This window comes from Anopheles nili, chromosome 3, assembly GCF_943737925.1.
Source record: "Anopheles nili chromosome 3, idAnoNiliSN_F5_01, whole genome shotgun sequence".
Classification (NCBI taxonomy): Eukaryota; Metazoa; Arthropoda; class Insecta; order Diptera; family Culicidae; genus Anopheles; species Anopheles nili.
This window is the reverse complement of record NC_071292.1, coordinates 58972050-58995755: the sequence shown is the minus strand read 5'-3', so window position 1 is coordinate 58995755 and position 23706 is coordinate 58972050. Positions and strand designations below refer to the sequence as shown.

The 23706-nt window shown below is 49.5% G+C and overlaps 1 protein-coding gene across 1 annotated transcript in view; it reads left to right on the top strand.

The window, feature by feature from the left end:
- Positions 1-7383: 7383 nt before the first annotated feature.
- LOC128724714 (uncharacterized) overlaps positions 7384-23706 on the top strand; it is a 31702-nt gene continuing 15379 nt past the window's right edge. Inside the window, exons 1-5 of the mRNA XM_053818436.1 lie at positions 7384-7526; positions 15367-15459; positions 15561-15778; positions 15901-16050; positions 16333-16419. Coding sequence (XP_053674411.1) covers positions 7384-7526; positions 15367-15459; positions 15561-15778; positions 15901-16050; positions 16333-16419 — 691 coding nt within the window. The remainder of the gene's footprint in view (positions 7527-15366; positions 15460-15560; positions 15779-15900; positions 16051-16332; positions 16420-23706) is intronic.

The window sequence follows — 23706 nt, the reverse complement described above, 5'->3', positions numbered from 1 at the left end:
ACCATGTGAAACAATGCGCCTTCCGACCCACACTAGAAGGTGTTCCCTACAAATCGCACACGCGGCGCCTCACGGCTAATTGGCCGGGAATGTACTAATGGCGCATGATTGTAGTTACATTCCCGACCCACCCGTTCCCGGCCAGCGGGAAAGAGAGGACCCAAGCAGTGCCTGGGACTCGTGGCTTCGACAAACGGTACATTTGTCTTGTTTGCATTCACATTCCCCTACGAGCAGCGGTGAGGTTCGGTTCGTCGCTTTAAACTGTCGGTTTCTTATCTTTCCTGCGGAACATTCCCTGTTCGTTGGCTTCACACTTCCATCTCAACCTCCCCTCCAAAAACACGCAAGCATTTTTGGGGGACCTTGCAAAATAATCAAAAAAAAGTACACAAAAAAGGGTGGCCACCATCTTGCTCGTTGTCTGCCGCTTCTTCATTAGCAGCACCGAGGTCTGAGAAGAAGAAAAAAAAACACTCAAAAAACCCCCCCGCCACGGGTACGAAAGGTGAGGGAAAACAACACCGAAACGGCCGCATTTCGGAGGTCAGAAGCTGCCCGACCGTACGCCGGTGTGGACGTGAGTAGTCGTGGGGTCGTTGCGTCTGGTGGTGGGATTCAGTGTGAAACGTAAACGCGCAGGACGCGCAGAAGTGTCGTGCGCAATTCGAGCGTGAAAGTGTGAAAAAAAAGGGTAAACAAACAGAAGCGAGTCACAGGACACGCGTGAAATATGATCGTTTTTGGTTAAAAACGACGCGAAAAAGCAACCATTTTTGCTGTGCCGGAGAGAGCGTGTCAAACGGATGCGAACGTAACGTTAGTGTGCGTGTGGAGTGCTGCTGGGACGGAAACCTCGAATGGAGGCAGTTCTCACGTTATCTTGCGTCACGCTGGAAGATCGCAGCATTATCGTTCAATTAGCGGAAGCGTAGGTTGGATCGATTTCGATAGTGATCGCTAGAATGACCTTCACCGTGGGGTGCGGGAGTGAGAGCGAGCTTGTGTGTGAAAGAGAGATGCTTTTGGTGCTGGATACGGTGGAAATGATAAGCTGCCGGTGTATGGGCGCAGTGTGAGCGATCGGTCGTGCCAAGTGCCGAACGTAGCGAAGATAAACGACGACGACGACGACGTGCAGACAGCTGTCAAAGATAACCGGAACTGTCCGGGACGTGTCGTGGCCGGTCTGCATTTATCTCGTGTGCGGGCGTAGTGTTCCTGTTGTTTGTTTACTCGCGGTGATCGTACGTGTGCATTTCCCTCCCGAAGGGCCACAAGCTGCTTTTGTTAAGTGTCGTGACCGCCGTTGGTGCGTTTTAGAGTGCGTTTTCCGTTGGTTGGGAACGGGTCACCGTAGAGTTCCGAAAGATGCTGCGTTGTGATGAGTGAGATTGCTGATGAGTGAGTGCGCTTAGTACGATACGATCGCGGCTCGTGAGACAAGGACGGAAGAATGACAAAAGGAAGGAACTCCGGCATCCGGTCTCGCATTGTGTGCTCCACTTTTTTTTCCCCTTCAGCCAGTTAGCGGTCACCTGCCAGAAGAGGTCTCACACCGCGAGACCGACGTCTGGCCGGTTTCATGATCCGGCGAAGGTTGCGACCCCCGACACGGCGCGAAATGGAAATTCGGTCGGCCTCTGGTCGGAAAAAGCCACCTCCCACCCTTCTCCTTTCGTAAGGCCACGCCGCCTTTCCTTGAGCGCAATTTGTCCGCGTCGTGGCGAGTGAATGTAGCGGCAAGATCTTACCACGGCTCATTATTGCATTTAGGTGGAGTCGGCGGTCTCTCTCTCTCTCTGTCTCTCTTTTTCTCGATCTTTCTGTCTCTCTTTATTCCTCGCACGATCGTGTGCCGGAGCTTGCGCGAAATAAGATCATCTTGATCGTTTTTGTTGTTGCTGTTGTTGTTGTTGTGCGATTTCTTTTATTGAGCTCCGTTTTTCCGTCCCGGTGATGTTACGTTTATTTTTTTCCGCAACCGCCCCCGGGCTGCTGTTGCGTTTGTGGGTGGTGGTGGGTGGGTTTCTCTTTCTTTCCAAACTCACCCGCCCAACCCGAGGGAGGGTGGTGGCGATTTAGCAGCTCCCATTTTTCATGCTCGTGACGAAAACGTGAGAAAATTGCTAATCGCCCAGGTCTGGGCTCTGGTCCGTCCCTGAAAGTGCATTCGCCAAAGCCGTTTCGCGGGTGCTGGCAGAATAAGGGCGAAGAATCGCCACCAGTGCCTCCCGTGGGTTGGAAGTGGCATTAGTGAAATCGTTAAATCAGTCGGGCTCATTGGCCACAGACTGAAGTGGCTCGTATAGGGGTAGTTAATGTCAACCGGTCGGTTAAGGTGGACGCATCGGAGGAGTCGTTCGTCGAACTCCCCGTTTCGAAGGGCCGTTAAATTCCATAGCCGGCCTCGCGCTCTCATTACACGGCCACACGGTGTTCGGTGCGCTATGCGTGGAGGAATGTTGCGTAGTGTTAGGTGTATGTGCGTGTGTGCGTGTGTGTCTGGTTTCTTTACCCACGCTTTCAATTTGGAACGCCAGCTGATCAACGGTTCCTTTGCTACCAGCAACTCGAAAGCGGCTTCTTCGGCCAACGGTGTCAACAGGCGGCTTTAGTAGAACAATTGCTGTTGTGCACCGTTCGTGACATTGATAATCCCGCGTGAAACAATGTGCTGTGTGATTGTGGTTTAGGGAAGAGCTTTACGCGTGCCAAAAAGGGCCAAGAATACTAAGGCGAACGTGCTCGATTGTGGTCCTCGCAGTAGGTTTATGTGATATTGTTTAAAATAAAAAGCTCCAGCTTGTTGCGCGCGGCCCTCTGCTCCAGGAAGTTGGAGCTTTGAATAACTACGGCTGGAACGAAGATAAATGGAACAGCAAACGTATGCTAAATAACGCCTTTAAATGCCCTCAACAGCAGCCAACGACCGAACGACACCGAAAAAAGATGACTTCCCTGTGCAAAAAGCCAACGAAAAGTGCCCCACACGAATCGACGCAGTGCAGTGACATTTTTTGCGGTTAACAACGTGCCCAAACGTGCTTAAATTCATTCCGGCCGACATCGCGTCGCATTTACGGCGAAAAAATGCTAATCGAACTGTCCAAGTTCAGTGATAAACTGCGCCAGTATAGGCTGATTCTGGAGAAGCTGACCGCCGAACAAAATGACTACCAGCGGCGCCGGGAAAAGTTAAGGTAGGTGGCAAATATTCATTCCGCTTCTATTGCAATCGGGCGGTGGTCGAGATTGGAGCATGCTTGGTTTCTACTTGTTTTTTTTGTTGGGGAAAGGAGAACCCAAAATGCGGCCTTTCCATCGTGTGAGGAAAACCCGTCGCTTAAAGTTTGCTCCACCGTTCAAAAACGAACACCCGAAGCTCGACGTTCACCAACGCCGTCATCGTTTTGCGCCTATTGGTATGCAAAGTGCACGACACCATCGTCGATGAAACCGCCAGCGAATGTGCCGGGGTTTCGGTGCATCTATCGATTTATGCTGCGAACGGGCGCATCCCGTTCCGTGGACTGTTTGATGGGACGTGACGGGGCGAGGAAGATTTATGAGCTTCTGGTCAAATCGTGACTTCCGCTGAACGCTTGATGGAGTTCCGGTGGGGGATGATATTTAAGCACTCGATTGCTTAATGTTCCAAAGCCACAAGTTTCTCATCGGAACAGATTTGATGGATGATTTTTTTTGCTTTCGTTCAGATTAATTCTGTTCGCGTTGACGTTGAACTTTGAACTACTGATCGAAAGAGTACATTAATGTGAGAGTAAGAGTATACTAAACCTGCCTTAATGCGTGGTTTGATTCAAAATGCTCGAGACTTACTTTAAGAAATCAAAAATATCTCTTACACTAACGTTTCCATACTATATTTATCACATATTCCTGCTCGCATGATACCCCGTTCCCCATCCAATCAATCAACATATCAAGATATGCCTGCCAATTACACGGTTGACTGCGTTTGCTTTTTCTCTATCTCCACGGCCAGCCTATCGTAATCGCATCTACGCTGCCCGTTGGCAAAGTGTCATAACGTGTGCAAAAAAAAATCCCCACATTTCGTTCCATCGTTTCCCTTTCTTTCACTGTCCCTGGTTGCCTTCAAATGGAAATGTACCCTACTTATTATTATTATGAGTTATGTCGTGTTACACGATTGAGAGACGAACATTTATACCTTTCCCAGCAACAGGCTATCAATTTTCGACTGTCTTTCGCCCGAATTGGTCCTTTCCCGTTGCCCAAAAACAGGTGCCCGCATGCAATCACCAAGCTGCTCCCAGTTTCAACCGCCAAATCATGCCCAAAACTCACCCACCTGCCTGCCGGCTTTGGCACCACATTCCGTGCAGTCCTTTCGCCGACCACTTTCGCTCATTTCCAATCCCAATTAAAAGCGAAAGGGACTGCCCAAACGCGATCGAATGGCACCGGTGGCGGCGTGTGGCCCCGGCGTTTGTCGCAGTGACATGCGATTTAGAGGGCCCCTTCCGAAAACAAAACACACACTCTCATCGGAGAAGCATGATCCGAAGGAAAGTATGAAAAGAGAGAAAGATCCATTTATGTGGTCCCACTTCCCTGGGCAAGCCATCGATAGCCTGCGATCGGTGGCAGCCCATTAACGGTTCAATCAAAACCCGCCCCAAACGGAGCGATTGTTTTTTTTTGGGAAGGAGGCAAAAACAACCCTACGCCCTCTTCTCATCGCCCGAGGGCACTCATTCGGAAGAAACAGATTGACGCAACCGACGGCCCTAACCCTCAACCCCTTTGTGGGGTTAAGCTGGGACCCAGGGTGCCTCGTGAATCTTGCGCCAGAAAGAGAGCATCGTCACCAACCAGGTGGCAGGTAAAAGCTACTTTCAGCTCGATCGACCAACCCGCAAGATGGATCAGCGAGTTTGTCCACTGCGTCACCGATGCGGTGGTTTAAATCATGCACCGAAACGGTAACGGTGCCAACATCGACATCAGTCGCCGAGTTCCGACCGTCGGGAGAAGTTGTTCCGCGTGTTTGGTTGAATTTTTGCACCTTCTTGCCTTCGCAACTGGAGGAAGTTATCGCGAGGCGCGCTTGAAACCCGATATTGTTGTGTGTGGAACTAATTGGTACGTTCGCGGGCCTCCATTTTTCCCGAGCACCCCAATTCTCGCGAAGATGGTTCTTCTCGTACGCCCCACCCCATGGTGGAGGTGTTAAAATATGGCGTGTTAGTTTGTGCCGAGGTGCTGAAACATGGCCACAAAGGTGATAGTGTTGGTGCAGGAGTTGCTGTTGCTGGTGATAATGTGCAATCACGAAACGCCAACAGATAAGCGCAGGTGGAGCGGTGGGAGTAGCCCCCAAACCGAGCCTGTCGAGACATTGAACGAGGTGTTCCGGGGGTTCGTTCCGTTTCGCGTGCCAACGTACGGTTTCAGTACACCAGTCGCTTGTGGGCGTTTGAGGAGGCCTTTCAGGTGCAGGATCACTGTAGCGACTCCGTGTGCTTCAGTCTGTATCGGGTTACAAGCGTTCTCGCTTGATTTGGTTCTACCTCGTGAGGTGCGATCGTATGTGATCTTCTGGTGTGGCTTTCGAGCGATCATCCATTTGTGTTAAGATAGCTTAAACTGCAAAAAAGCACTTGCAATCATTTTCCTTAAATCGAGTGGCCTATTCTCATGTGCTCGAACAAGAGACGTAATCGACGCGACATTATCATGTGATCGTCTCGCTAACGCAATGTGTACGACCTCGAATGCAACCACCTGACGTCGTGGAGGGTTGAAGCGGTGTAACGTTTTGTTAGGGGTAGATTCATTATCACGGCCTGGCACTCGGTGCCGAAGGGGTGCTTAAACAATGCGCCAAAGCGAGCAAATATCACGTGCCGGATACTGAGGAGAGATCTGCGAGTGTAGTGCGGTTGTTATCAGCGAGAATCTGGAACATCAGATGAGCTTGTAGCGGGTGTGTTCGTTTGGCGTTTCGACTCATAAGAGCCAGTTCGGGTGAAGAAACTTCTGAGTGGAAAGATCGCGGTTCAAAAACGCTTCCGAACGTGTGTTAGAGGCGTTCAACATACTTTGTTGCAGGTTTATAGGCGTAACATTGACATTGGAAATATTATCTCTTTCGTCATCAGAAGTGCATTGTACAATGATATCATTTACATGCGTTAAATGAGTCATATGTTTTTGAGGATTCTTTTGCGCATCTGTATTTTGAAATTATTCTAGCAAGGTTTATAGAACTTTTAATGTTTCCTAATCACATTAAGAAACACATTGGATCAATGTCAAAATGCACCTACGTACATAAAGGTACGCTTTCTCCTAACCTTATCTCTGCATTCTTTCATATGGATCAAGTAATCGATAATTTGATAATAGTGATAACTGATTGCACTTCATTCTTAAAAGCGCTACATTGAGTGACATCATGCACCATGTCATATTTGATATATACGTTTATGGGTTTTACATTTCCGTTATCACGGCACTTCCCGATAATCTAAGTACATTCAATGAAATACTTGAATGATATCACGCCCTTATCTTTATTCAATCGGATGCCACACGATTGAGAATTCATGTGAAGTGCAGTGATAGTGGACAGGCAGAGCAGAGAGATAAAAGAAGATTTTTTTACCTTATGGACGTTAATTAAAAAAATAAATTGAATGCTTTTGTATTGTATTTTGTGTGAAATCGAAAATCGTTCACATGAAACCTTAGGACTCAATCCAAGCAACCCAGTTGGTTGATGACAAAAACGCGACCCTACATGACGCCATCGCACACAGCCTACCCATTGTGGTCGCGCAAATCGAAGCAAACCGTGGTCGGTCAATTTCAACACCCTTCTTTGCCAAAAATGTCTCGCGATTGTACTTTTTGTGTTTCTCCAAAAGAGTTACGTATTAATTAAACCGTGTGAGCGTTGATAGAGGACGATCGATAGCGCGCCTTCATGCCAGTGGGAACGCGATTTGCCCACCCCTATTCCCAGCGATGACACCCACTGATTGTCCGCTTTGCTTTTGATCAGCACCATCATCTGCACCCTGCGTGCGTGTGAACAGATTCGTCTAGGAAGGGATACGAGCCTCACCAACATCGTAATCGTAAGCATCGAACCGAAAAGATCGGTGCAAAATGGACAATTAATGTGAAAGTGATGAGACGGCTACTTGTGCGAAATTTTCCCACTCCTTGCGGGAATCAGGCCCACGTTCGCCTACTATGAGACCCGCGTAGTGCATCCGGTGAGACAGTTGGGAATCGGATCCATCTCGGTTTCTCCAAAGCTCGCCAAAGGTGCCAGTGATACGCGGTGAAGGACAATCTCTACGGATACCATAGCCACCGGTTGGAATGTCACCGGCGGACCTGTTTCTGAACAGTCCGGGCCTGCCAGGGTCAACGATGAAGCTAACGCCCGGCGTCGGTTTGACGCTGCTGATCGGGCTCACCGGCAGCATCTTTCTCGTCGCTCAAAGTCATCGATTGTGGCGCAGGTATGCGGGATCAGGTTACGGGATCTGGTGTTGTGTGGGCACGGAATGTATCATCTGATTTTGTATATTTATGCCCGGTGCGTTATGAAATATCGCGTCGCCTCGCATCCAAGGAGCCATTGTATTTCGTCCATCGCCACAGGGTTTACACCCGTTAGTTTGAAGGCTAGGCACCTGTGTAATGCAGCTGCAGCATTGCATTTCGGTGACCCATTGTTCGGATGCTAAAATGCAGGGTAATTGATCGGAATCTGCCCAAATGTTTATTCAACAGCCGCAGTTATGAAAGTGAGGTCAGCACAAGGACAAGCGAAACCAAAACGCATAGCTATCCCGTCGTTTTGTGGCAATATTGCTACCCTGAGACACTTACTTTGAGATACTTTTGGCCTCTGTTATTGTCTCCGAAAGACAATACATTAGAATGCCTCGGGAGATATATTTTATCCTTCAACACCTTTTTTTCAACTCTCATCAAAATATTGTTTCCCTTTTTGGTTTTGTTTGTTTTGTAAAACGTCCTACTCTCTCGTAATATTTTCCTTTTTGCAATTATTGTTTGTATCGCCTTGCCACGTGCCCTAAAAGCATCACACAATCAGCCCTGCCGCCAAAACCAAAAACAATCATGACCTTCACCAACAGCGAGCCGTTGAATTGTATGCAGTGTTGTGTATTTTTTAAACTCTGCTCGCAATAATTTGTTGTGGGGAAAAAAAATATTTAAAAAAAAACAATACACCACCGATGTAGTGGTAGCACTGGTCCAGCATTTCGGCCACACAATGGCCCACCTCCCTGTCCGGCACGAAAAGCGGAAGTAAATGCTAACGCTCCCGCCACCGGCTGCGTGCATAGGGAATTGGTTTCGCTCTCACCGGTGTGTGTGCGTGGTACGCATTAGCGCTGTATGCGTACTCGTCGTCACACATGAAATGAGCCGTCCGCTAGGGGTTGATCTCACATTTTCATCCCCCCTCTCCTTTCCCGTTTTCGACAAATTCTTCCTCGCCGATCGACGGCACCCATCGGCCGTATCATGTCGCTGGGGTTGCGAAAGGAAAGCGGAGAGTTTCGCAACACGCTGTTGCGCTTGTATTCTCTCCCGGCTTCCAAAGGGGGTGGCGTTCGCTAGCCCCCGATGCAGTAAGACGAAGAAACAGCTGCTCGACGATATGGTACAGTTTTAATTGTGCCATTGATTAGCCGCTTTCAAATCGTGTTTTCATCGCGTATCGTATGTTCTGCGATCGTTGTGGTTTGCTTTGGGGAGGAAAAAACACAAGCAACGCACTCTCGCGCCTCATTTGAGTGGTGAAAGAAGGCAAGAATTGAAGATCATCTCGTCGATCCCAAGCGTGCGTGCAGGCGCGTGTGTGTTTCCCGGCTCGATCGTTGACGGACTTTCCGCTTTGCGCGCATTCTGTTCCGGTTTTTTTTAGGGGTAGACGACCACACCACAGGAAGTACCGATCGTGGTGCGATCGCGCAAACGGTAGAACGTGTGAGGTGTATTCTTTTCGTGAGAAAACAAGAGAGAAGGGGGAAAAAAGGCACCTACACAGTTTTCCAAGCCCATTTGTTCTAAGCTCCATGCAGCCTTTATGCTGGGCAAACCGAGGATCGGGAGGACTGCACGAACTTGGCGCACAATGTGCATGTGTCGTGGTGGAACTGTTCCCTTCTTCCGATCCGGAACAACACCACCGGCTGATATCCACCAGGTGCGCCCGAAAGAGAAGGAAACGAAGCGTACAAACGCACCATGAAACGGCTAGGGGACACGGTAAGGGGACGCAGCACCGATGCGATATGCGGGAGGCATGAAAATTATTCACAACCGGCGAGGGGAGAGAGAGAGAGAGAGAGAGAGAGAGAGAGAGAGAGAGTGAAAAACAGCAGAGGAAAAAGCGGCAACGCAAGCGGCCAACCGTTTTCGGGATGACCATGTGGACCGCTGGGCGAACCGCGACCGAGGTTCGTCGCTTATACCACCGAGCCGCCGTAGCAGTCTCCAGCAGGCGTTCGTTTCATACGCAGCATCGCACCGTACGCGCAGCGTTTAATTAAATCGGTCTGTTTTTCGTTCCGAGTGCACGTGTGTGCGTGTCTCGTTTAAGTGTATGGTGCCGTTTGTTAGGAAAATTTGCTACTTGTTTAGGGAAAATAATCACAACCATTTGAGGAAAAATTTTAAGTGCATTTTATTTGAATGAAAATTGCAAACCCCAACCAAACCTTGGCAAGTGGGTGTGTGTCGATGTACAAACCAGCTCGGTGTAACGCATGAAAAGGTACACACACGGTGCAGATGCAGCACTGGTGCAAAGTGTGGTGGTGAAGAAGAAGAAAAAAAAGGAAGCAGAATCGTTCCCCGATGCAAACCCGTGAATGATGTGCTCGAAAGGTGTTCTCAACCTGGGATTGTTGGTGTAAGCGCCGCCCAACTACCGTAGCTACAGCGTGTGCCCTCATATGATCAGTGTATTTAGTAGATTGCATTAACTGTCACCTCACGGCCGACGATCGTAGTAAGCTGTAGTGACGTTCGGTCGTCCCGGTAACGGTTTTACCGCGCTTTCGTAGTTGTATCGAGTGTGCACACTAATTTTAGCGTAGCCATATTTTTAGTGTAGCATTCCAGACGGTGGTGATCCGCCGATCCTCAGCCGCTCCTGCGAGACGTATAGGTAGTGATTTGCGATTAATTTCATCCTCCCCCACCCTGCTCATGTAAAATTCCAGCAATTGACCCGGGGCTCGATGGCAACCGCCATCGGAAAGGATCTGCAATTACCATGCGTGTGAGCCATGGACGCGGAAATCGTGCTGCGTAACGGTGTTGTTAGGTGCCAAGTTCAACGGCATGGGCCAACGAGCGTCAATCGGCCACCGAGAAGGGTTTGTCGTGGCGGAAATGGACTTTTACCCATTTGGTTTCCTAGTTGATTGGTCACCGGTGGAGGGCGAACGATGAAAATGGCAGTGCAATTGAGCCGTTCGATGGCTAGCAGGGGAATGGTAAAAGAAAGAAAGAACCCCATAGCCCGGAAAGGTGTTGTGCGAGACTATTCGGACCCTTTTTTGCCCATCGACGCGTGGAAACGTTTGGAATATTAGCCAACGTCCAAAATTGGAGGTTCCTCTGTCAGCCACGTTATGCACGCGAGCATTTTCAGCACGTACGATGGATTCGTATGGATGATCAATCAATTTTACGATCGTACTGATTAGTGAGAGAGACAGGGAAACATACTCGCATATGCTAATGATGCGATGAAATGGAAGAAGTGAGAGAACATCGACTGCGGATGGAGAATGTCTAGCCAATAGGAAACTCTTTCCATTTATGCACATCAGCAATTCGTCACCATTTCGTCACAATCGAGAAATGCATATTAACCGCCGGATAAATGGTTTCCGTCAGTCAAAACGCATCTACTGCGGAAGGAAATTGTCTACCGTCTCTTTTTATTTCACTCGTGGCTTCACAAAACATATACCTTCATATAAATGCACGTGTTGCAAGAAATAAATAACACCAGACACTACTCCTTTTACCAATTCATTAGATAAATTTATATTTACTATCAATTATTAACACATGTTTCATTTTGTTTCGTTTGTATCACGCAATCTCGATAAAACGCCTCGGTATTTTCCACCGTACGTCGCTAAACTAATGCAATCGATTTTTCAGCACCGAAACGGCTAATCACTTCAACGTTTTTATCGTATTTTTCTCGGTCTACTTTTTTTCTCGTTTGATGTCCTTGTTTAATCGCGTGCACGGGTTTGTTTTTCTCTTCTTTTTTGTGCGATGCAACCGACCTTTATTCCATGGTGCATTTCAAACCGTGTTGTCATGGCACCGGACGTGGTACATTTTTACACGCTCTCACTCACTCTACTTCGATGGGTTCCGTTTAGTCACAGCACACTGGTATCGGTGAACAAAAAAAGCCTGTCTTGTTTTATGTTATCTTGTTATTACATTTTTGAGCTCGCACTGATAGTGCTTGTTGCTGCAAAAAAAGGAAGCCCTCTCATCTCGCATTTAATTAGCTGGTGCTATTATCGTAAATCATCGATAAAGTATTCTTTTTTATCATTCTACCCTTCTCATGCATCGAGCATGTGTTTGCGTAGGATATAATGCACTTTTCCTACCGCCCGAGTCCCACCCACTGCCATCCTCTGTATGTGGTTTCTCTCAATTGAAAGCGATGGATTAACGATGCATTGTGACGATGATGGTGTGGTTGATGCTGAATGATTCAATTCTCTCGAGCTAAGCCAACGCACGGCTATCTCGTAGCGGCAGCATGCATAACAGTCCAGCTCTCTCCATCCAGACCGGTGATGGCCACCGAACGCGTATTATATTATTCCCGCTTGAATAGCGCGCGGCGATTACCTTGTTCCACGTGATAACATAACCATCGGGGAAGAGGTTCCATTTTTTTTAAACCGAGCATTATGACCCCATTTCGTTTATTACGTAGCATTTGAAGCACTTTCTAGTAGCGCAATCATTTTGTACAACTTACAATAAATACCATAGCCTATCGTATCTAACCTTTTTACCACCGGTAGAAGTCGTATTTCCTAATAAACGCCCTTTTTCCTATATTGCACTTCGGGTTCGATTCCATTCCACTAAACGCTAGCAGCAAAAGCTGTGTCCTTCACTGTGTGACCGCTCAACAGTCCGTCACTGTAGACGCTTCTTTAGCTAACTCACGAAAGTTTCACATTGCGTTGGAAACCCCCACTCCCCACCGGTGGGAGGGATAATTTCGGCTTTGTCTCAAGGCCGTCCCCGATTGATCGAAGATGAAACGCCACTGCGAAATCGATCGCAATTCAGAGCGCAACACGATCGGTGCCAGTGGTTTGTTCGTTTTCTTCCGTTGCCTCACGAGTCGAATCGCCTGCCGACCCCATTGTCGCTGCTGAAGATGAGGATTCGGAAGGACTTTCAGCCTCACCCGCAGGTTGATTGTCGCCAAACGAGCCCGTTTGAGTGGAGGCCGTCCTGCCGGTTTCGTGCGCATCTCCACCCGCGAAGGACGTCAGAGCGAGCAGCTTGATGAACACGACCTCGGCGGCACAAAGCATGAACAGAAACATAAACACCGCTATGTTGGCCTGCGGTTGATGTGGCTGGCCAGCCTGCGATAGACCCTTCACACCACCGATGGCAGGTGGCGGCTCGAGCAGCGTGGTCAACGTCTGCACCATGAGCATCGAGAGCACCATTCTGGACGTGGACGTGTGTGTCGGTGGTCGGTTCGCTTGATAGACCGTCAATTGCACATTTCCGCTATCAACAACGGGGCGCGTGTGTGGTTTTTGCTGGCACCAGTCGGCCCAGTCGGCCCAGGCGGCCCAGGCGGCCCTTTGCGTCTTATCACTCGCACGCACAAACGAACCCCAAAACGCGGTCGAAGCGAAACTAAAGCGTATTTGCATACGAAACGGTACGAGCTCAACCGTCTCGGGGGGTCGGAACTATGATGAGTTTCTGCCACTTTTCCAAACCGCGACAACTTTCTTATTCTGCGCGGTAGCCTTCGCTTGACACCGTTAAATTAATCACTGTCCCGTGTTGTTTTACGCTCTCTATTTCCTTCTGGCAAGCGTTAAACTGTTCAATGTACGAACGCCAGCAACGTTGACGCGTGAAGCGCTCGCTCGCGAGTTGCGTACGTTTCGTGGCGCGCGTACAATTGGAACTGGTCGCGTTCGGTCGATCGCTGGCCCGGTCCGGTCTACGCGATCGCGCGGTTTTTCGAGCCGTTGCGCGATTCCGCGTAACCACACCGCATCGTGTCCCCACCACGACCACCGGAACGCGACCCCGGACCCCTGGGGTCTGGCGAGTAACGACCACTTTTGCCCGTTGGCGTAAACGAGAGAAGCCAAATCGAAAGTAAAAGCGGCCTATTATCAGCTGGTAAAATGCAGCCAGCCGGCTTCGTGCACGAGATGCAGTTCACTCCCGATGCTGCACGCTACGTAATGTGGTCGAAGCATTATGCTGCACTTGGACCCGTTTATCCTTGCCGATCGTTTCCTTCTCGCCGTTACGTAACACGTGTGTTCTACGATTGATCTTCTCTTTTTTCTCACAGTAGGATGTTTGTTTAGTTGATCGCAGTATCGTTGTTTGCATTATGCGTTAGTGAGCTAACGATCCAACCAAATAATTGGCTATAAAAATAAGTTACCTCATATTTGTGCTGAATATGGGCGTAGAAATGAAACCCATAAAACTTTAGCCCTGCTAGCAAAACCGATAACATCTCGCCTTCCTCTCTGATGGGCTGTTTCTTGGTGCGGTGGGAAGCTAAATGGATTTAAAATACCGTCCTTGCGGAACACATAAATCACTGCTTTCCATGCAAACCGCAGGTTTCCCCATTACTGTAACTAATGAGCGTCTTCGTCGGCTCCCTCCTTAGTGAGCGATGAAAACTTTACACTCCCGAACACGGTCCACCCAACTTCTAAACAATTGTGCCACCGATGGGAGGGCGTTTTTGCTGTGAAAATTGATTGCATCTTAGCATAAGGGATGTGTTTGATTGATACGGCATGTGGGAGGGAGCTCATAATCCGCCGCTTGTAGCACGGGATAATGTGCTGTTAAACGTTCAATTAATCTTTCACGGTGCGGGATTCGATACAGGAAGTCCAGCAAGGTGGAAAGTGGCTCATTTACCGGCGACTTTCTTTACCCAAGTGGTAGCATTGGCCGAGAAAAACTTCCTCCACTCACAGAAAATAGTGCAGGTCGGGTGCGTTTGCTGTTGTGCATCAACGAAAAAGCTCCGAGGTTTTGACGAATCAAGCCCGCAAAGCGATACAAACTAATGAGCTTTCGCAAGGAGAAATAAACAACGGGTTGATGAACGATGATTTATTTCATACATCTTTTATCCTCCCCCTAGTACATCATCGTTTTATCGCTTGACCCGTGTGCATCGTTTCAGATTTCGTTATTAACACATTTGATACGCTTTTTTAAGGTGCTGACAGGCCTCACCTTCCTCTATTTCGGTCCAATCCGGTCGACCGTTTGCCCAACGCGAGAGAAGGTGAAGAAATTTTACCCAACCACCGCGACACGCCAGCTTGATTAAGCTTGCAACACCGGCCGGTCTGCGATAGCTATGGCTACTTGGATGGTGATATAACCTCCGCGTGGTGTCCCCGTATATGGGTTCGTGATTCTCGGCCTACTGATCGTTCGAGTGTCACGCAGGTGACAACTCACACCGTAGACGGACGTGCGACACTCACTGTTTACGTGCCGATCGGAACGCCATTGGGAACCGCCTCCGTTTGGTGTTGAGGGAGCTAATGCCCTGGACGGAATTAATGCCACCAGGAATTAATGAACCGGCGCCCGGGAAACCGCCAGTAAAGTGCAACTGCCACCCCGATGCATGGCTAATTAATTGCGCGCATGTGTTTGGTTGAGTTGGTTTGCGGATAAAAGTGAAATGTCACTCCAGGGTGAGCTTAGCGTGCCCGATCGCGTCGGGGAAAGAATGCCGGGCTATAACTTAAACGAATTAGCTTTAACCCCCAGAGAGGACACAGCGCGGTGCAGCTCTCGGATGAATGCATTAATTCGATTTGACGATGTGGTTGACTTTTATTAGGTCGCATTTCGTGTGTGGGGGATTTTTCGCAGTCGATTAGAGTTTCTGATAAATGCGCTTAGTTCCATCCGTGTATGATGAGCCCCCTTTTTGGTATTGGTGTGGATTTTTTATTTCACTTAGCTAATCAACTGCTCTGTTTTTCGCTTTTTTTCTTATTCCCACAGTAAACTCAGCCAACGACGGCGTTCTTCGCGGAAGCCCGATGTGGTAGAGTGTTACATGTGCAACGCAAACATCGAGCTCGAAAGTACAGACAGGTAAGTCGTAGTCTAGGTTCCTACGAAACGAAACGGAACCGGCCACCAGTCGTCCTGGCCAAATTAATCCGCTTCTAACACCGGTACCGCCATCCCTCCAGCTTCGCAACATGCCGTGGTTGCGAAAGAATGGTCTGCCGAGGCGAAAACTGCTGCCAGTGGGTGGAATCGATCGGTATCTGGGAATGCACCGGTTGTCAATCGAACCGCGTTATCCAGCAGAAGGCGGGCGAATGGTTGCTGAATCAGTTGACCACGCGGCTCCAGCAGCCCGGTCCGGTGGAGCTGAAGCAGGGCAATCTACTCGGTCTCGGGTTGGGTAAGCACCAGCTTTTCTTCATCCGTCCCTTTCACCTTCACGTGGTGTATGCTCTTATTGTGGCATTGTCGTTTTTTTTCTTGTTTTTTTCTCCCCCCCCCCCCCCCCCTTCATGAGTGCAGACACCGATGACGCTCGCAGCACGTCCAGCTCGTCGGTTTCAGTCAATCAACGCATTAAGGTGCGAGAATTCATCGAAGAGCTGCTGTCGAGTATGCTGCACGGCCCGCTAGACGACGTGTCCGTTGGGCAGCTGATGAAGCACGAAAGCTGTAAGTACCCCAGTACACGGCCACCCAACGCAGATGTTGGAGGCCCGATTGGAAAGTAAATTGCAAAACGTGTCTGCACCGCGAACGAAAGCTCAAAAAGCGGCTCATTCCGTGGGGGAATGTACTGGGGATTGCCTAACCAAAGGCGCTCATGCCTGGGCGCCTCCATTCACCGTTTCAGAGCGCATGCAGAGCAAAACGTTGCTGTGCCGTTTTTCCTTAACGTTTCAGCATCTCCATTTTGGACACCTTTTTTTTGTTTGTTTTTGGTTCACCCTACAGATATAAGACTTTTTCGCAAGTTCCACACACGTTTGAGCAGGTGTCTGTACAATCTTGAACTTTCGATCCATCACTCACTAATGTCGGGTAAGCGCCGTCACAGATCAACGAAAAAACCAATACAACCTATGTAGAACTATCTCAGAGGATTTCCCGATCACACGTAGTATCTACCAGCACCCATCGCAAGTGTCAGCATTTTGTCTTCTTTTTCCAATAATTGCATGTCTCATGCGTGACTATAAGCCGTGTAGAACGGTTCGCACACCTGTTTGCTTTCTCTAGAGTTTTGTGTTCCACACCAAACGTTTTCACTCGAAACTGCACCGTACTTTCCTGTTTGTTTGTTTTCTTTAATCTATCCGCACGCTACTCGAATGCAAATGATTTCCACACCAATTACTCTCGATCCGTTATCAACCTCGAGCGCCCTCGAACGTCCTTCGATCGGTGTCTGGTTGCTATCGTTTCCTCCATTTCCTTTCGTTTGATACAAAGTGCAATTTTTCTCGTTACCTCGCTGCACCAAAGCCGATCTTTATCGCAACCAGCGTGCGCTTGAACTTGAGTGCAATTTACGCCGCGCTTGGTGTTCGCTCCTGAAGCCGGCGGGTGTTATAATTGATTACTTTATATGCCCCACACTGCCAGCGCATTTGCCTTGACCGAGAGCGTGCCCGAGGGGCGCCTCGTGCCAACGGAACGATTGAGGGCAATTTTCCCAGCCTCGCTATAACGCTGACCTTTGCCCGGCCGTCAGTACGGTGTGCTGCGTGGAATCTGCCCAAAGAGGTCCGGTGTGATACCGTTCACTTCCGGTGGTCGGTACGCGTGATCATAAATTACTGTGGCAAAAATGTGTCAACTCTGGTGGCGTCGAGAGCACGCGACAAGAAGGAAACTGCGCAAGGACGAACGAACTAGATGCCACCGGAAAAGCACTGCCCACCGGACAAAAAAGCACTGTTCTAGTGGGGATACGAAAAAGCACGCGAATGGAAGCTTCATTCACGAGCGCTCAGGAATTCACGTGCTAACGGCCGCGTTGATTGTGGTATCGGATATGGGGAGTGACAACAAAAAAATGCCAACGGAGCCCGAACGAGGTACGAATTGGAGCACAAAATCCGTTGGAATTCGTTGATGAATAGACGTCCTTTTGGAGGACGAAAGGCCAAAGCTCCCGCAGTTTGTCGTGGGCGCGAAACATGAAAACGATTCATCATTACGGTCCGGACACGTGTCACATCGTGTCACGTTAGCGCGTCCGAGCTGAAACGCCGCAGAGAGCATCAGCCCCAAATAGCCGGGTTGCAATCACATTCCATCAATGTCGAATGAAATAATTGCACGACAGGCTAGCTAAAGGATGTAAAGCTTCCAACGCCGAAAAAGTCCCCGTTCCTCGCTTGGCTTAAACACAAACGAGAGCATATGGTTTTTTCAACGTTTTTTTCCCGTCAATCGGGCCAAAATCCTGCTTTCAAATGAATTCAAGATTCAGGTGAGTCTGCAACGTTCCTCATCGGATTTCGCATTAAAGCGGACTCAACGTTTGTGTGACTCCTCGCTGACGCAGCTCTCGGCATGATTATTCACCGATTTCGCTGCCGTTGTTGACTCATCGCAGACTGATTCCCATCACGTACGGCTCTGGGTGTGCCACATCTTCCCGGCATACAATCAAGTTTTACTCAGAGGGAGCCGTTTTTTTAATCGTTTAACGGTCGTTTTTTGGTAGGAACCTGTTCTTGAACCACACCGCCCGGGCTGTGTTCCAATTGTTATCGCGAACAAAGCAAAGGAAATCGGTTTCATTATCAGCATAAATGGTGATTGAAAAAATCACTATTTTTCTCCAACCACCTTCTTCACTCTCTCTCTCTCTCTCTCTCTCTCCCACTGTCTCCGTTTTACCCCCCAAATTCGGTGGAATATTTATCATGACAGTCTCGATTTTGGCGACGGATATAAGCTGCTGGCGCGACCTAATCTAACAACAAAGCCCTCCCCGGTGGACCAAAAACTGACACGAACCTTCACTGAACGTCAAAAGGCGTTCACTCATCCACCAATCGATTGATAACGCGAAGAAGGTTAGCTTGGAATGTGCACGAACACCGCTGGTCGTCCCTTACCTGGCGTTGAGCGTGCTTGAGGTGTGTTGGGGCGCTGATAAGCGCCACACAGTGCTGTGACGACGACGATGATGATAAGCGCAATTTGGTGGAGGAAAAACAAAACGCAACACCAGAGGGTGGTTCCTCCAGCGCTGGAAGCCGTCATCACGTGGATCGTGAACGATGCCGCATTACAGCTAGTTATCCAATTTGACAACCGGGCTTTATTTTAGGGGGTGGGTTGAATTTTGTCCGAGAAGGGTGAACTCGCACACAACGCGAGAGCACACAAATCAATTCGCGTGGATTTTTTTCCCTGTACCTTCAAAAATTATGCTCACAATCTCCCTCTCCGATGTATGTTGCGCAATTCCCGCGATCGCGCCCCAGCTTCCTTCTTAACCAACGACCAACCAAACGCGCGCATCGACGTTCAAAGCAAGTGTCGATAAGTGTCAAAACCGTTGGTCGCACGGTTTTTAAAAGCTCTACCATCTCTCGAAGAAGCCCAGCTCCGGCGGGAACTTGTGTCACCTTTCGCCTCGCGCCGTGTTTACCGAAGCGATCGTCGCAAACACGTCTTTTGCATAATCAAACGGAAAGATGGCAAGCCCCGTCCCGGAGCCCGGGATGAAACCGCCCGTGTCCTTCTTAAGGTCGTCGTGCGATCGCCCGGAACAATGATGCTGCTGCTTACCAGCAAACCACCAGCAAGCCAACATATCGCACGAGGTTGAAGCTTACTTGCCCGGTGGCTCATGATCAGCGAGAGCGATCACTCAGCTCTCTTTGCGAGTAGATCGAAACCCACTCAAGGTACGCTCGTGATCGTGTGAGCGCTTGTGGCACTTAACCTGTGTTTCCCGCGAGCCCAAGGACGGAGCCTTCCGAGACCCTCACTCTCTCTCTCTCTCTCATTCTCACTGCACGCGCGGACAGGTGCCACACGCCCCTTCCACCTTACGGAGGTTGGAACCTCACGCATGACGCGAGAGAAAAACCGCGAGGTTCGCCGCTGGCTGCCCATCGAGGGTCGGTTCAGTTTCTGAACGGGGCGCGCACGATAACGGTCGCGGTCGACGACGACGACGACGGTTCGCGGCTCGAACACGGTCGAAAAAAAAAGGGCAAATAAACCAATCTGGTCGCGATCTGGTGACCAAGCCGGCTGGAAGGAGTTAGCGTTGTTTGCCGATTGTAAGTGCCCGTGTGCCTGTTCATCGAGAACGCTGTGCCGTATCGAGGGCTTGCTGGTCTCGGGGTGTTCTGATAACAGCGATCTAACGTGTGCTATAAGTGGCACAAGAGAAGCAATCGCGTGTGCGGGTGTTAAGTGAATTCCGGTGGAACATAACGTAATGCGGTCGGTTAGTGTTTGGAGCGCGATAAGAATGCTTCAAGCGGCAGGCCAACTACCGAAACGTACACACACAAACCGTGGGAAACCAAATTGCGGGAATCGAAGGACATCGGGTGTCTGAGCGAGTGCCCGAAAGTCCCAGTAACGCACCAGGGTGTATGGTGGGCTCCTGAAGGACACCAGCTCGTCTGCGTGCTCTAGTTGCACCGGCAAGGATTTACACTGGACTCATGAAATCGATTCAGCTCGTGGACGATTACGAACCTGTACGCGATGTGCATGTAACCGAGGAATGGGCCTCCCGACTGCGAAACCGGAATCATAAATCCTTCAGGGTTGCCTCGCACGCTCGCGCGCGCTCGCTCTGCAACCGAGAACCGGCGAATCATCGTAAATCGACGGCACCGTTGGTTTGGCCGTAAATTGACGCGATTGCTGTTTTGATTGATTGTCCGGGTGAGGGGTTCGAGTAGCGGCTATCACCTGCCACCCCATTGATATAACGCCACCCCAACGAGCGCCCCGGGAATCCAGCGCTGATAGTGAGGTGTTTTGGTTGTTTTTTTTTTTTGGTTTTGCTCAAACAAATCCAAATAAATGAATCACATCCTGGCGATGGGGATGCACTTTCATGCCACCAAACGACAGCCACGACGCCATGTTTGCTAGCCACAACGCGACGTCCGTTTCTCCACCCTCTATTACCGGTTGTAAAGTGGGCTTTTTACAATCCATCCTCACCCCAAATGGTGTGTGTTTCTTCACGCCTTCAATTTCATCAATCGCGTTCGGTCGCCGTAACGCACGGTGTGATACGTGCGTTGGATCATCCCGGGACCCGAATCGCCCTCCGTCTAGACGGCTTTATTAATCCCAATTAGTGACCGGTCAGTGGTCAGTTCGCCAGCGATGCGAAACGCGGTGGAAAGTGGCCACGCACGGGTCGAAAAAGTTACAACCCGGTGCGGTCGAAATCGAACCGAAATCGAAACACCAAACAAGCCATGAATAAGTCATAACGCGCCCGGGTATTAAACACCATCCCCTTGCGGTCGAAGTGGGGCGCATCTCTCCAAAGGATGCCCTTATCAGCTCGGTGGTTGCGCCGGTTGCATTGCTTTTGCTTTTTCCGCGTTCTGAAGTCCCACCGTTCGCTCGCATTAACAAGTTTAACCAATCACACCCCATTAATATTGGTATTAGCTGCCTTTCGTTTTCGGTCGCATCGGCGTGCGTGCTTTCCCCCTGGCCGGTCTCGTAAGCGGTCGGAAAAGCTACCATTCACTTCCGCTTTTCCGCTTATCGCTCGGGCGTGCTGTTGGGCGTGTGTCGTATTGTTTTTTGTTTTGTTTTACTCCTGCTACCCTGCAGTGCCACCTGCTGCCGGTAGGGAATTAATTTGATCGTGGCACGAGCGTTGATGCGGTTCAATTACTACACGAGCCGCTGTCGTATCGCGCTTGGTCCGGCCCGGAATTGAATGGGTTCTTTTGCGAAGAGCACCTGCAAGAACCGTTTCATGAAATATTCACGAAGCTCGCTCATCGTCAGCCGTGGGGCTGGTGTTAGAAACATTAATCAACAGTGCCCACTCGTCGTCGCGTTGAACCGATGAATGGGATGGGAAAGTTTGATTTATTGCGAAGGCTAGAGCGGTAGAGTGATGCCAATGGAAGCCGCTGAAATAATTCATTTATCGTGTTGCTTTCTGACAATTATAGTTTAAAATTCGTTCCAAGAAACGAGCAAGCTTGCGGTGGGGGATTAATTAAGACGAATATCGTCCATGTACCCTCAAAAAACAGCGTTACGATCTGGGATCACATTTATCTGCTGAAGGTTCCCTAATAAAGTTTGATTTCATGAACAGTCGGCTTTGAGGCTTAAAGTTTCTATTTGTCCTTGCCGAAAGGGACAATCTTTTGATCCATTCGTGATACCGAACAAATGCTACTGTTCCCAAATACACCTTCCCCCTCCTAATCCCATGTGGCAAGTGGATTTTATTTTATCTGCATTGTAGGGACGGGATAAAAAGAGCAGATTTAATCTTATCACCCCACCACCGAATCGAAGCCACGCTTATCTCCATCAAGCGCCGCGAGGGGCTTCTTTCAACGGAACTGGGTGAGGTTGGTGCGATTTAACCTTCCCCCGCAAATCGGCTGGAATTGAATTCTTCCCTTCGGTGCGGTTTGGCGACTTACGCGAACACCCCTCGCAATCAACCCCAAAACGGAACGAAATCGGGAACACACGGTGGGAGCATTCCCAGCCAATGAATGACAATGAAACTTTTCCAATAATCGGACCTCGGGGGCGGGAAAACGACACGCGGGGCACGATTTCCGGGTGAAACCCGCCCAAAACGCGTGGTCTGGAGCATTTGGCGAGCGTGGTGTGGAAAATTTAATTAAGTTGTGCGCACCGTGGGGAAAACAATTTTCACGCCACCGCGGGAGTGTGCGCCACCGCGGTGGGTGTGTGGGAAAATCTTAGATCGATGCCTTTTCACTGGGAAGGATACCGACCTGGATGAGGTGGACGGTTTCGAGGGAAATGACTTTTCGAAGAAATGGCGTAGCCTACTAGATTTTTGTGACGGCAGCAACGCTCCGTGACTCGCGAGTGCAATCGTTCTGTGTATGAGTGAGGGCTTCATCCTTGGCGCCCGTGGCTTAGAACGGAATCGATCCCCGAATCAAAGCAACCACAGTGCATCCGAGTCGTGTTTGGTAGCGTTCATTCGCTGATTAATTCAATTCCTTCACCAGCAGCATCCGGGAAAGGAAGCGAACGAGTTAGTGTTAGTTTAGTTGTGTACGGAAACGATATATAACCAGCCTCGAAATGGATAGCTGCAGCTGTTCGTACCTAAGTTGCTATCTGTTAGCCGCAGTCGCCTCTTACGTGGCCGTTTACATCATCCAAGTTGTGCTAGGTAAGCCCCCGCGTCAAAGTCCGTTTTGATCTTAAGCGACAAAAGCTATGAGTTCTTGAAAAAAGCTTACGTTAAGCATTGGTTGCGTTGATTTACCAACGAGTTGACCTAGAGAAAACGGTGGCCTTTTTTTACGGTGTTGTTAGGAGAATTTTCACGATTGGCCTTCAGCTTTCCATCGTTTTCATCTATCGCAATATTATTTAAACCGCTTACCGATGTCACCATCGTGTGGTGAAAATTACACGTTTGTCGCATTTAAAACCATTTGGCACGGTTTCCGTTAGCTTTGTTTCGGAAGAAAAAGACCCCCATGCGCAATAACACGCCCCGAATTGATACGTGAAACCCGGTAAAGGACACGCTAATTTCAGCGCCGAAACAACTCGACTGAAATCGCTATCGCTGTGCCACACGAGTTCGCGCGTTGAGAGGCGAGCTTTATTTTCTGGTGAAATAAACAACATCACCATTTACGGGCAACATAAATGGTGGCGTGCACCGTGGCAGATAGTTCTGATAGCGCGTGAAGGACGGTAAGCTTACGGACCGCGGCCGTTTATTATGAAAATGCAGCACGCTCAACAACGGCAGAGTGCATCGAAATGGCAATCGTTCGCTGGCAAAATACAGCCACCCGGTGAAAGATGCGTTTATCTGGGGTGAATTTAAAACAAGGCCCGATGGCGCAATGTGCGACACGCGTTAGGTAACAGCCAGGAAGCGAAGGGAACGCGTATCCTTTCCGCATGTTGCCGATGGTAGATTGCATTCGTTTTCCTTTCCTCGCTCGCAAATGGAAAGTAAAACCGAGATGCGATGACGTGCCAACATTATGGACGTCTTCACGCCGCCAGTGGCCAAACCATCTCAATCAATTACAAACCGTGCGACAGCATAATGTGAAAGATGCACGGGCGATGCTTTCTCTTGGCGTTTGAAGAGGGACCGAT